This window comes from Myzus persicae, unplaced genomic scaffold (assembly GCF_001856785.1).
Source record: "Myzus persicae strain clone G006 unplaced genomic scaffold, MPER_G0061.0, whole genome shotgun sequence".
In the NCBI taxonomy this organism is placed as follows: domain Eukaryota; kingdom Metazoa; phylum Arthropoda; class Insecta; order Hemiptera; family Aphididae; genus Myzus; species Myzus persicae.
The window spans coordinates 350,614-362,275 of record NW_019100692.1 but is presented as its reverse complement, the minus strand read 5'-3'; the positions used below and the strand labels follow the sequence as shown (position 1 = coordinate 362,275).

Sequence of the window (11,662 nt, the reverse complement as noted above, 5' to 3'; positions counted from 1 at the left end):
GGTGTTTTTAACGCAGTTTATTAAGGAAAAAAATAGAAGTAAAACTAAAAAGATACGAGAATTAGTAAACAGGAAAAATGAACTAAAGTAAAAATTATTTATATTGAATCATATAGAACATATATAATATGATTACATAGCAGTATTTGTCAGTCATAAGACATTTAATTTGACTGAAGAAGTTCACAATGTTTAATTGGATTTGGGCCTAATTAATTAGTAGAACTAAATTGAAATTTTAAGCATTTCAAATGTAAAATATTTGCTTTCACTTCATGTAAATATTATATAATACAATGAACAATGTATTAATTTGTCGATATATTGACTATTGTTACAACATAATTATAAATAAATGTACAATATTTTTTTAGTAATAGTAGTATAGTGTTTTAATTTGTAATGAAAACAATGAAACAAACATACAACTAAATGGGCTCCTCGCCAGCCAACACTATCTGGTGTTACTTGTTCAACGCGGTCATAAAAGAGCTTTTTTAAAAACACGAGTGCAAGGTAAGTAATTATCAACATTGTTCTAATTATTATGATTTACAGTTCAAAACAATTCAACCATAATTTATTGTACAATATTAAGTTAGATTTTAAATTAATTTTAATATTATTTAATCATTATAACATCATATAAAAAATAGAAACACAAACAATTTAAAAATAAAGATCTCGTAACATTGACATAAACTATGTATATACTATATAAGTATTTAAATATAATCAAATTCAAACAATATTTCTCTTCTAAAATTAGCTATTAGTTTCACAAAAATATGTTATGCAATAAAAACTGAACGTAGATATATCAAAAAAATTTAATTTTCGTGAATGTGTACCAGCATAATAATACATAATCACTTAAATCAAGTATGCTTTATTAACCCTGTATAGTTACTATATTTGAACACATTAAATTATACTTTGTAAAGTCTATTTTATTCTGGTTTTTTTCCAACACCATCAGCTATATCGTAAACAGCGGTAGCCACTTCAACAGCAAGTTTATCAGCGTTGGTTTGAGTGTCTGCTTCAGCATAAATTCTCACCAGATCTTCTGTACCAGAAGGTCTACAAGGTAAAAAATTGAAAAACTTTAGTATTTACTACAAAATGGATGTATATTATTTGAATAAAAACAATTATAATTATTGGTCATTGCACAAATAACTGCACAATATGTTTTACATTAAATTATATCATATCTTCCAAGTTAAATATTTGGCTACTTATTATTGCCAACTCCCTCTCAACAAAGAACACATATTAATAACAAACAAAAAGTTATTGTCAACTACTGTAGCTGATAATTTCCAAGTATTAAACTTATTCAATACAATTTTTAAAAATATATCCATTATATACCATAATGTATTTTACCTGACAAAAGATCTGCCCATAGAATACTTTGACACAATAGAATCTATTACTCCTTGAAGGCCTGGTGGTTTGATACAAATTCTCTCAGCGTCACCAGTCTCAAATGTATTTCTGTCCTAATATTTTACATATTATACAATTAATTATTGTCAAACAAATGAATTCCCATACATTACCTTAACAGTAACTTTTGTCAGACGGTTTGGCAAATCAGAGTATGTTTTATACCAATCACTTATGCTCCATCCTCGTTCACAAAGTACAGACTCAACAAGCAGCATATCGGAATAAGCATCACCTACAGTTTCGTTAGTCATATCCATAATGCAAATCAATTTCTTCAGTGCCAGTGACATTGCTCTTAAAATTTAACAACACATTTGATTATTTTAGATCTAATAAATAAAATAAAATAATGTAGGTAGTTTAAACCAAAGTCAAAATATTTAATCTGATCTGCAAACCTCAAACACTTTTTATTCTTAGGCAAAATATATTATTTTAATGTGATGGTAACTTTATTATTTTAAATAAAATATAATAGTGAACATACTCATCTTTTTCAATAGCAGATTGATTTCGAATAAGTTCACGTATAGCGTCTTGGAATAATATAGTACCATGACCATTAGCTTCAAAATAAATGCCAACATCATAGTCATTGGCTTTATGATGAAGATATTTAACACCAGTCGGAACACATGCAACAGGTACTTTCTATAATGTAAACACATAACTACATAAGTTAATTAATCAATAATAAAATTTAAATTGTTTACACAAACTTAATGACAAATTTCTCTACACTTTAATAATTAAGAACTGTTAGAATAATATTTTTTTAGAATACCATTTTATATCAATTATGTTATCTATAAAATAAATGAACAAAAAAAAAATTCATACCAACTTATCAGTTACATATTTTGTAGAATTTCCATTTGAATAAGCAGTTTGTACCAACCCTACGTTGACATCAAGACCAGAAGCGTCGAATAATTCTTTTATATAACCAGCCACTATGGAAAATAGTAATTAAATTAACAAATAACAAAATAAATTGAATATAATTTTAAATAAGTTTTAATGTAGTACCAAGTGTAGCAATTCGATCACCATCTAATAAATAAAATTTGTTGTTTTCATCAATAAAAGAATAAACTATTCTATCTGCATCTCCATCCACGGACACATATTTTGAGTATGGTTTAATAGTCATCCCAGTAGGAGGGCATTGGTTTGATTTCACAAAGTCTGCACCGCACTTAAATAAATTAATGAAAAATTATCCATTCATTTTACTTAAAATAAAAATATATAACCATACTTTGTGATTCAATTTTTCTGTGTTCAATATGTCATCATTATGCATATTAATCACCAATGTTTCCTCTAAATATATGATTGCATCTTTCATTTTTAAAGCACCCACCCCATTAGCACCATCAAATTCTATTACAGGGCTATAATTTTTCAAATCCAAACACTAAGGCAGATATATTGTATTGATAATGACAGCAATAATATTTTCATCAGTTAATTAAGTAGATAAGTTACTTGCCATTTTACGCAAAGTTTTAAAACTGTTTGTTAATTTACTATAGTAAGAATGTTCATTTGGCTGACCGTATAGGCAGTTGGTGTTATAACATCTAACAAAGAAATGTAACATTGGTGTTGTTATTATGCCAAAATCCTCAACATTACTTTTAAAAGCTTTAACACCGCAAAGCACAGCGTCCAATAATCTTTTACCAGAATTTCTAAAAACAAACATATTATAAAATATAATTATTATAAAAATAAATCTGCAAAACATACAAGAATGTTAAAGGGAAGCCACTCACCTAGTATCGCGACCGATGTACACACGAGGTATGTATGATTTGTCAATATTATATTTTTTAGCAATATTTATGAGCGTGGCACATACATCCTGGTTGTTTGGGGCATTAGCCAATTCGGTGGCATACACTTCCCAAGAGCTGTCCAACATTTCTCCTTGAGGGTCAATTAGTTTGATGCCATTATCATCTTGCGGATTGTGCGAGGCTGTTATCATTAGCCCGACTGCTGCCGATTTCAAATGTATTGAGCGCAGAGCGACCAATAGGCCCATTCGATGCTGGACATGGTCCAGGTGTTCAGAACTGAAAAAAGTTAGTATTTAGTCCCTATTACAAAGTTGATTGCACATAGAGTGACCGCCTATCACTATCGCCAAACTCACTTATAACGAATGCCCGACGTGCCGTATTGAAAAACTTTGGTTCCTGGATTTGGATACGAGCCAATGTTCGATTCCAGTTCTACGACGTTCTCGATCCAGTCGTACATGTTCAAGCTGTATATTAATTGAATATTAACGTAAAATCAAAAAAATTATAAAGACGTTCGACAATCGTATATTCGTATTGAAATGACGATAAATCTATATTAAGATACCTCTCAGTCAAGACTGGCAGTTAAGCTATAGCGTAGGTCCAATACTGATGACGTGTTACTTTCATTCGACACATTTCACTGTTGCGTCCACGATAAAAATTCGATCAACATTGGACTCAGGACTGGGCGAAATCCGTTGCATAATAGTTGTATTATTAAATATTACATTTCACCTATTTCATTTTATTACAGTTCGAACGCCGATAGTCTGATAACCGGACAATCTTGTGTGTAAATAGAAAACACGTGTTGCAGCCCATCTGATATCGTGGTGGATACAAAATGATAGTGAGTAAGGACCTGAACTTTAGGAATGATAGGAGCGAACATCTGTTGCACTTGCCAGATGCCAGTTCGGCTCACGGTTAATAGATATCTATTAACCGTGAGCTGTTGTAGTTACTTGCCACTTGCAGAGTTACAACAATTATCGTTCCTCTTTCGATGGGTACCTATTACATTGCTACATTTAGTACCTACATAAGTACATAACTGTAAGATATTGGGGATCGATCTGCTGCGATTCCACAGGTGTCATTATATTAGGTAAATCGTCACTGTAATTATTGCAGTAATGTGCGTGTAATGAATGTGTTAAATTTTAATACAATGATAAATCATTTACACGAGTGGCGTCTGTCAGCCTATGTTTCCAAGCATATTATGTTATTTTCTACTTATTCGTTCATCTCTCCGCCTAAAGTATAGTAAAGGAAAGTCGCAAATACATGCATTTCTCTGAAGTCTGTACAATAAAGCATAAAATATATTTAATATATCTTATAGAATATGGGCCAATAGATAAAAAATATATTATAAAATGATTATTAGATTTTTAATTGTTTTTAAATTAGGTGTATAAAATGTGTACCTATTATCATTGTGACTGTAGATTGGCTATTTGGAGTATACCTATACTTAGCTTGCAGTATGTGGATACCTTTATTATTATTATTAATATAATAATATCTTAATATTAATAATGTTTATTCGAAAAATTAACCATCAAGAATTAATTAGTGTTCATTGCCCATTTTTTTTTCAGAGGTATCATGAAACGTTTGTTGAATTTTTTCAGTTTTCTGAAAAACTCGTTTAAAAAAGCAATTGAACATTTCAAATTACCTTCCCACACAATTTGTCTTTGTACATATTTTTATAATGAATACGTTAATTTTTTGAATGCATTCATCTATTTAATTGTTGATTAAATATAATATAATAAGTTTAACTTTTATTTAGTAGGTATCTATGATTTTTAAAAAAAAAATGCTTAAAAAATATTATTTAAAATATAATAATGTATAGTATACGTGGGTAACCAGTTAAAACCACACCATTAAACGTTATGTATTTTAAATTGGACTAATTCAATACAGTGATCTACCGATCTGTATATTTTTCTGCACCATACATTTCGATTTAAAACGTTCAATTCGACTGAGGTCAAAGCAGTTAAAGAGGGCATATTAATATGGTGTTATACTGTTATGCAATGGTCAAGGCATTTCGAAGGAGCTATAATATACAATAATATTATACTAAAGCTAAATCGTGTTGTGTACTGGATAGTATAATACGTATAAGTTCTATGTTTATTTTTGGTATTATATTTAGATAGACGAATACGAATAGTTGTGATATATTTGTTTTTTCACTTAATTATTTGTGATGGCTTACATTTATTGTATGACAAGTGGATTAAATTAAAAATTGTGTTAATTATAGTAATAAAATGGTAAACGGAGAATTTTCTTTTAAGAGGGCGTTTATTACACACACCCGAAGGCAAATTGTACGTAGATTCACAAGGTCTTTGCCAAATTTGAGGGTTTTACCCGGAGGATGGCATAAAAAAATATTCATCAAAGTAAGTCCTAAATAGTAACGAATATAAGTGTAAGTAACCTATACCTACGGTACCTACCTACTCACTTTATTTAGATTCATCATTTACAAAGGAATAATTCAATAACTGTTTGATTACCGAATAATAGTAGATGATATACAAACAAATACAATTTGTTTATCATCGTTGAATTAAATGAGTGGTGCATGGGTAATAAGGGAATAAGTCAAAATCACAAAACAAATAAACTTCTAGTTTCTGCATCGAACGAATAGGCCATTTCATTTTTTCATGGACAATTTAGTAAAAAAACAATCAAAATCAAATATTTTAATGATTAAAACTACTTTTCTTGAAAATTTTTCCTGTAAGATATTAACCTAAAAATGGTCAAATTGATTTCTTTTCATTTACGGTTTTACCTACGAATTGTTCAACTTTTTAATTTGGAATTTAAAAATCATTATTTTGTCTAGTTTATATTACTTATATATCATATATGTATCTAAACAGTTTAAATTATAATTTAGAATTAAACGCATTACCTGATCATTTAAAAATAATATATAATATTATACTCCGGTTATATCATACGGTTTTCAGGCAACTAATAAATTGAGAAAAATTCATATGATTTGGAAAAATAAAAGATACAAAATCTCACAAGATTTAAAACGCAAAAAACAAATGGAACTGAAAATGCTCGCTGAATATCTTTTTAAAGGTAGTTAATTCAATTTATTCTTAAAAATTCTCTTTAGATTCTTTAGATGATTTTATTTAAACATAATTAATTCTAACGAAAAATAATTATATACCTAATTTCAGACAAAAAATGCAGCTACGAATGTAATACACGTTGTTTGTTTTTGGTCGAACGATTGAATTCATTAGAGAAGTATTTAAAAATGACATTTATGCGCACTCTAAATGAAAAATACCTTGTAAGAATTATGCTAATTAATTATTTATTAAAACTATACAAATAATAATATGCATTAGACAAGTATGTTATGTACACACAATTGGCGCAATATAAGAAGTAAAAATCTATAGTTTTGTTTTTGTATCTTGTAATTTCATGAGTATCTATTTGATAACCGTGTTAGAGCCAATTTGGATTTTTTTTAGTTGGAAACGTGTGATCGACGGTTTAAATATATTTTTTTTTTTTTTATTGATCAATAGACATCGGCATCAAAGGCCATTAGTCGTAGACGTTATAAAAATTACAATTGATAATTAATTAAGAATTACAATATTTTTTTTTTTTATATTAAGTTGTACAAATCATGTTTCCTTAAAAATACTAAGATTTGAAGTGTGGTGTCAATGTTTGGTCCGAGGGCTGCGTCTAAAGTGGTTGGTATGTTCAGCTGATCGAGTTCTTCTCTGTATCGTCGGCATTCTGTTATGATATGGTGTACTGTTAGATCGGTGCCACAGGTTGAGTAAAAGGGTTTTTCATCCTTGGTCATGAGGTAACCGTGGGTTAGACGAGTATGCCCGATACGGAGTCTATTCATGATTACTATTTCTCTTCTTTTTGCGAGGGAATTGGGCCATCTGAATATGGAGTTTTTTATTCTTCTCAGTTTGGTGTCTTGTTCGAGCCAGTGTGATTGCTATTTGGTTCTAGTTAGTTCTTTTATTTGGTTTTTTATGTCTGTAAATGTAGTAATATTTAAAAAGGGGGTATCATTGTACTCTGCTGCTTTCTTAGCTTCTTGATCTGCCTTTTCATTGCCCTCTATGTCGCTGTGCCCCGGGATCCATATTAGTGAAATTTTGATTCCTGCATTATTTGCTAGGTTAATTTTTTGCAGAATAAGTTTTGCTATATCTGTGGTGTTGGAAGGGTTTTTGAGGCTCATGAGTGTTGAAAGTGATTCTGACAGGATTAGATTGCTTTTATGGAAGTTACCATGGCCTTCTTTAAGAAAAATGTGTTCTACTGTTTTGAGAATTGCTATGGCTTCTGCCGTATATATAGAGCAGCTTTTGGGGAGTTTGAATTTGATAGTGAAGTCTTGATTGGTGATTGCGATTCCTACACCTTTTTCTGATTTAGAGGCATCAGTGTAGTAACGATTTGCATTTTTGTGATCCTGGAGTATTTCGTTTAAGGTATTCTTATAGGTCATCGGGAGAGTCAGCTCTTTTTTGAATTTAGTTAATTCCAGGTTTATATCGAAATTGTAGGACCATGGGGGGAAATCTGGGGGATGAATTTTCATTATCGCATTGAAATCTATGCCATGATCTTTGGCGTACTTGTTGATTTCTGTAATACATTTGTTTGCTGGGTTGCTAGAGTATCTTGTGATGCTAGCTGCGTAGAGTAGTGATTTTTCTTTGTGTCTAAGCTTAGAGGGGGGTTCGAGTGCTAGGTTCCGAATGCTTTCGATGGGACTAGATCGGAAAGCTCCAATGGCGAATCTTAAGCTGGCGTTTAAAGAAGTATCTATTATTTTTTTGTGGTGGGGTTTGGCAGATTGATAGATTGTTGCACCGTAGTCCATTTTCGCTCTGATGAGATGTCTGTGAATTTTTATGAGCGTATCTTCGTCTCCTCCCCACGTGGTATGACTTAACATTTTCATGATGTTGAGATTTCTTGTCAGTGATATTTTTAGTTGTTTTAGGTGTTGTAACCAATTGATTTTTTTGTCGAAATGAACTCCGAGAATTTTAATTGTGTTTACGTTTGGGATGTATTTGTTATTTAGCTGGATGTTGATGTGCTTTTGACCTCTTTTGTTGGAAAATATAATACATTGAGATTTTAGGCTGAAGATCTTGAAACCGGTTTGTGTTGACCATTTTGCGATGTTGTTTGCTGTATCTTGTAAGAAGTGAAGTTTAAATATTTATAATTGCACATACATACTATTGTATACTTTTGCGAACTGCAAATGTTGTTAAATTGTTTTGATTTTTTCTATAGTATGGTGTCAAAGTGACAAAATTTGACCGGAAAGGATACAAACGAAGAACTAGACTGTTGATACTGACGAACAAATCTTTATGTTTAAACCAAATACTTAAAAACAAACTAAAACCCAAAGAAAAGATACCGTTGGATTTTATAAATAAATTAGAAGTCACTTCGGGAAGGGATAATTTTCTTCTCATCAAAATTTCACCACAATATAAACACAACAAGGTATAACATTAAAGTATAAACTATTATTATAATGAGTAATGACTAATGAGTATAATACTAATATATGTCTACTATATAATTATATTACTATTATTACCTTAAAAACGTATCACTGTTTAGATACTTACAGTTTTACTATTTTATCCCTTCTATATTAAAGTTCTACTGTATGTATGTAATCTAAATAATAAATAATAGAATTATGTTTATAAATGTGTATATAGAATAATTAAAATATTACTAAAATTATAACAAATAGTAGATTTATCCATATAGTCATATAGACGTCAATTAGTGGTGGCAGGGGAAGCAATATTTCCCTTAAATGATTCCCAATACTATAAATAAGTATTTTATTAACCGTAAAATAGTTTCCGTTCCAAGAATACGGCTAACTGAATAATTTTTCAAACACCCATTGGCCATTAGCGAAGTTGTAAAGGAGAACTGTATGTCTGTATTTAGTTCCTCGAAGAACTCGTGATAGGTTAATATTTTTTTATTTTTCGCTGTTAAAAAAAATATGTTATGTTCAATTGTATGTTTTCTATACTTATTATTGTTTACTTCTCAACAAATGATATACTTTTTATTGAGGAAACAACAATATTTAAAGCATTAACAGAGGGGGTGAGTAATGGGGATGATTAACCATTTACATAAAAAAAGTAAAAAACCCTCTACAATTAAACGAAATTTTTGCCAATATGAGCTATGCTTTCACTTAAATGTAATATTATGGGTATTATGGCCTATGGGTATTATATAAATTGTTTCTTTTTCAGGGTGATATAATTCTTGAAGTTCCATATTTAATAGAATTTGTTACTAAATTTATTAACATCTCTGGCGACTATAAGTTGTTAAATATTAACACACTAGGTGTCAATCAAACGTAAGTATATCTAAATTCTAAATAAAAAGCCAAACTTTTGTAACCTAGCCTAACCTAGCCTGCTTAAACGTATCGTTATATACTGTTAAATCTTTATATAGCCTTTAGTGGGTTAGTATAATCATAAATATTATATTTTTATGCTATTACTATTACAGGTTATTACATGATATAAAAGGTTCCAAAAGTGGCGTTATAAAGTTAAAGGAAAACAATTCCACGCCCAGTATTACTAAAGATAAATACAAGAATTTGATTGTTTGTGGATAAAAATATTAAATACAATTAATATATTTTACGTCCAATACTATATATTATCATCTATATTGTTGTCTGTTATAGTGTTATACTAACATCAAATATTGTCGTAACTTTAATTTACGTTTTACGTAATATAATTAATATACAATAATATTAATAAATTACATTTAATAATGTACATAAAATATATTTATTCTTCAATCTATATATATAATGTAATAATAATATATACTTTAATGACTTGTTTTAATTTTGATTTCCACTATTTTATATTCTTATATAGGAGCGAAAGAGCGGTCATATATGCTTTTTATAATACTATTTTGCAATTATATCGATCATACATCGAATCTAATGGGTTATGGACATTCAGGGTAATATCTAATACAATAAAACCTTAATATGAAAACAATAATAAAGGTAATTATATGCTCAAATAACACAACATTACATTTTGTTAATTCTAACACAAAAATAATTTAATCGACGTGAATATTTCTATAAATAAAAGAAGATAGAATGAATAGCATAATATAAAATACATGTGATTTTGCAATGTATGCATGTTGTTTAGCTTTATAACTAGTTATAATAGTACGTAATAATGCAGACAATGCAGTGCTTGAAAGTTGAAACTGATATTGAATACCGATTAAAACCATTAGAAACCAAAATCGATTACGAATTTGAAAGTGAAATCGAAAAAAAATAAACACCCGTAATCAAAACCAAAATTGAAATCGGAAAAAGTACATACCGACAACCGAAACCGAAATCAAAATCGGAAAAAATATTTTCGATTTTAAGAACTAGTTGCACGTTTTACATTTTGATAGTCACTATTCACTATTCAGTATCTATAAAAAATGATTGTAACTTCTTGATACTGAATAGTAAATACATTTCAATGAAACTGTTAAAATGTATTATGACATTTTCTTTTAAATTACATTTTTATTTTTAGTAATTACTTGATCTTCAGTACCTATAATTTACTTCAGCCTTTCAGAATTACAGGACGGATTATATATTGACTAATAGTTCATATAAGTAATAATTGTACATTAATTTGGGTAGCATACTAGCATAATTAGGCACACTTTAATTATTATTACTTATTAATATTTGTACCTATAATATTACTATATTAGGTATTACATATAATGCATTGTGATTTGTGAGATAAATACAAGAAAAATGAAACACGTCTCTAATGCACCTAAATAGCCTATCCAAAACGCCGTGTAGTCATGATTATTTTAATTACCTATTAAAAAAACACTATTTGAATGATGAGTATAGGTATTGAGTATTGACTATTGCGGTCTATTGATCAAGGGCGCTTATAGAAAGATGCTGGAGGTTTGACCAAGCCCCCGTTATGTTGGTTAATATTAATTGTTTTAATTATTGTAAAAACATAAAAATAGCCTTAGTGCCAGTATCACGTGGAGAAATGTTCACATAGTTGATAATATATAATTTTTTTTTAAGTGGCACCGTTGGTATATGGGGACTGAATTGTTTGCACGTTTCTTGGCCTCCCTAAGTAATAATATATTTAGACTGCTTATTTTCACCAGATAACAGTTATGTCAACTTATCCACTGTACAATATGCATAAAGCCCTAAGTATTTTGTATGATATGTTAAC

General features: G+C 29.3%; 2 protein-coding genes across 3 annotated transcripts; one reads left to right on the top strand and one right to left on the bottom strand.

Annotated features, from left to right (window-relative positions):
* Window positions 1-78: 78 nt before the first annotated feature.
* Window positions 79-4,095, bottom strand: LOC111042282 (phosphoacetylglucosamine mutase). Of its 2 annotated transcripts, XM_022326834.1 has the most exons (11): window positions 3,838-4,095; window positions 3,623-3,736; window positions 3,240-3,542; window positions 2,954-3,155; window positions 2,720-2,878; window positions 2,488-2,656; window positions 2,299-2,411; window positions 1,946-2,109; window positions 1,569-1,752; window positions 1,393-1,508; window positions 79-1,083 (listed from the first exon to the last, which is right to left on the bottom strand). In XM_022326834.1, exons 2-11 carry the CDS (start codon window positions 3,727-3,729, stop codon window positions 951-953), a joined length of 1,650 nt encoding a protein of 549 aa, XP_022182526.1. In that variant the 5' UTR covers window positions 3,730-3,736; window positions 3,838-4,095; the 3' UTR covers window positions 79-950. The 2 variants fall into 2 exon arrangements, with proteins under 2 accessions (XP_022182526.1, XP_022182535.1); XM_022326843.1 differs by lacking the exon at window positions 3,838-4,095 and having other exon boundaries at window positions 3,623-3,831.
* A 1,051-nt stretch (window positions 4,096-5,146) lies between these two features.
* LOC111042494 (myosin-IB-like) lies at window positions 5,147-10,158 on the top strand. Its single transcript, XM_022327118.1, has 6 exons — window positions 5,147-5,707; window positions 6,290-6,410; window positions 6,515-6,630; window positions 8,634-8,852; window positions 9,638-9,747; window positions 9,906-10,158. Exons 1-6 carry the CDS (start codon window positions 5,573-5,575, stop codon window positions 10,015-10,017), a joined length of 813 nt encoding a protein of 270 aa, XP_022182810.1. The 5' UTR covers window positions 5,147-5,572; the 3' UTR covers window positions 10,018-10,158.
* Window positions 10,159-11,662: the final 1,504 nt, after the last annotated feature.

Coding starts and splice junctions, on each gene's coding strand:
- LOC111042494 (XM_022327118.1), top strand. CDS start 5,573: ATGGTAAACGGAGAATTTTCTTTTAAGAGGGCGTTTATTACACACACC. Junction 8,853..9,637: donor CACAATATAAACACAACAAG/GTATAACATTAA, acceptor TTTCTTTTTCAG/GGTGATATAATTCTTGAAGT. Junction 9,748..9,905: donor ACACTAGGTGTCAATCAAAC/GTAAGTATATCT, acceptor TTACTATTACAG/GTTATTACATGATATAAAAG.
- LOC111042282 (XM_022326834.1), bottom strand. CDS start 3,729: ATGTACGACTGGATCGAGAACGTCGTAGAACTGGAATCGAACATTGGC. Junction 2,879..2,953: donor TTAAAACTTTGCGTAAAATG/GCAAGTAACTTA, acceptor TATCTGCCTTAG/TGTTTGGATTTGAAAAATTA. Junction 1,084..1,392: donor ATGGGCAGATCTTTTGTCAG/GTAAAATACATT, acceptor TTTACCTTGTAG/ACCTTCTGGTACAGAAGATC.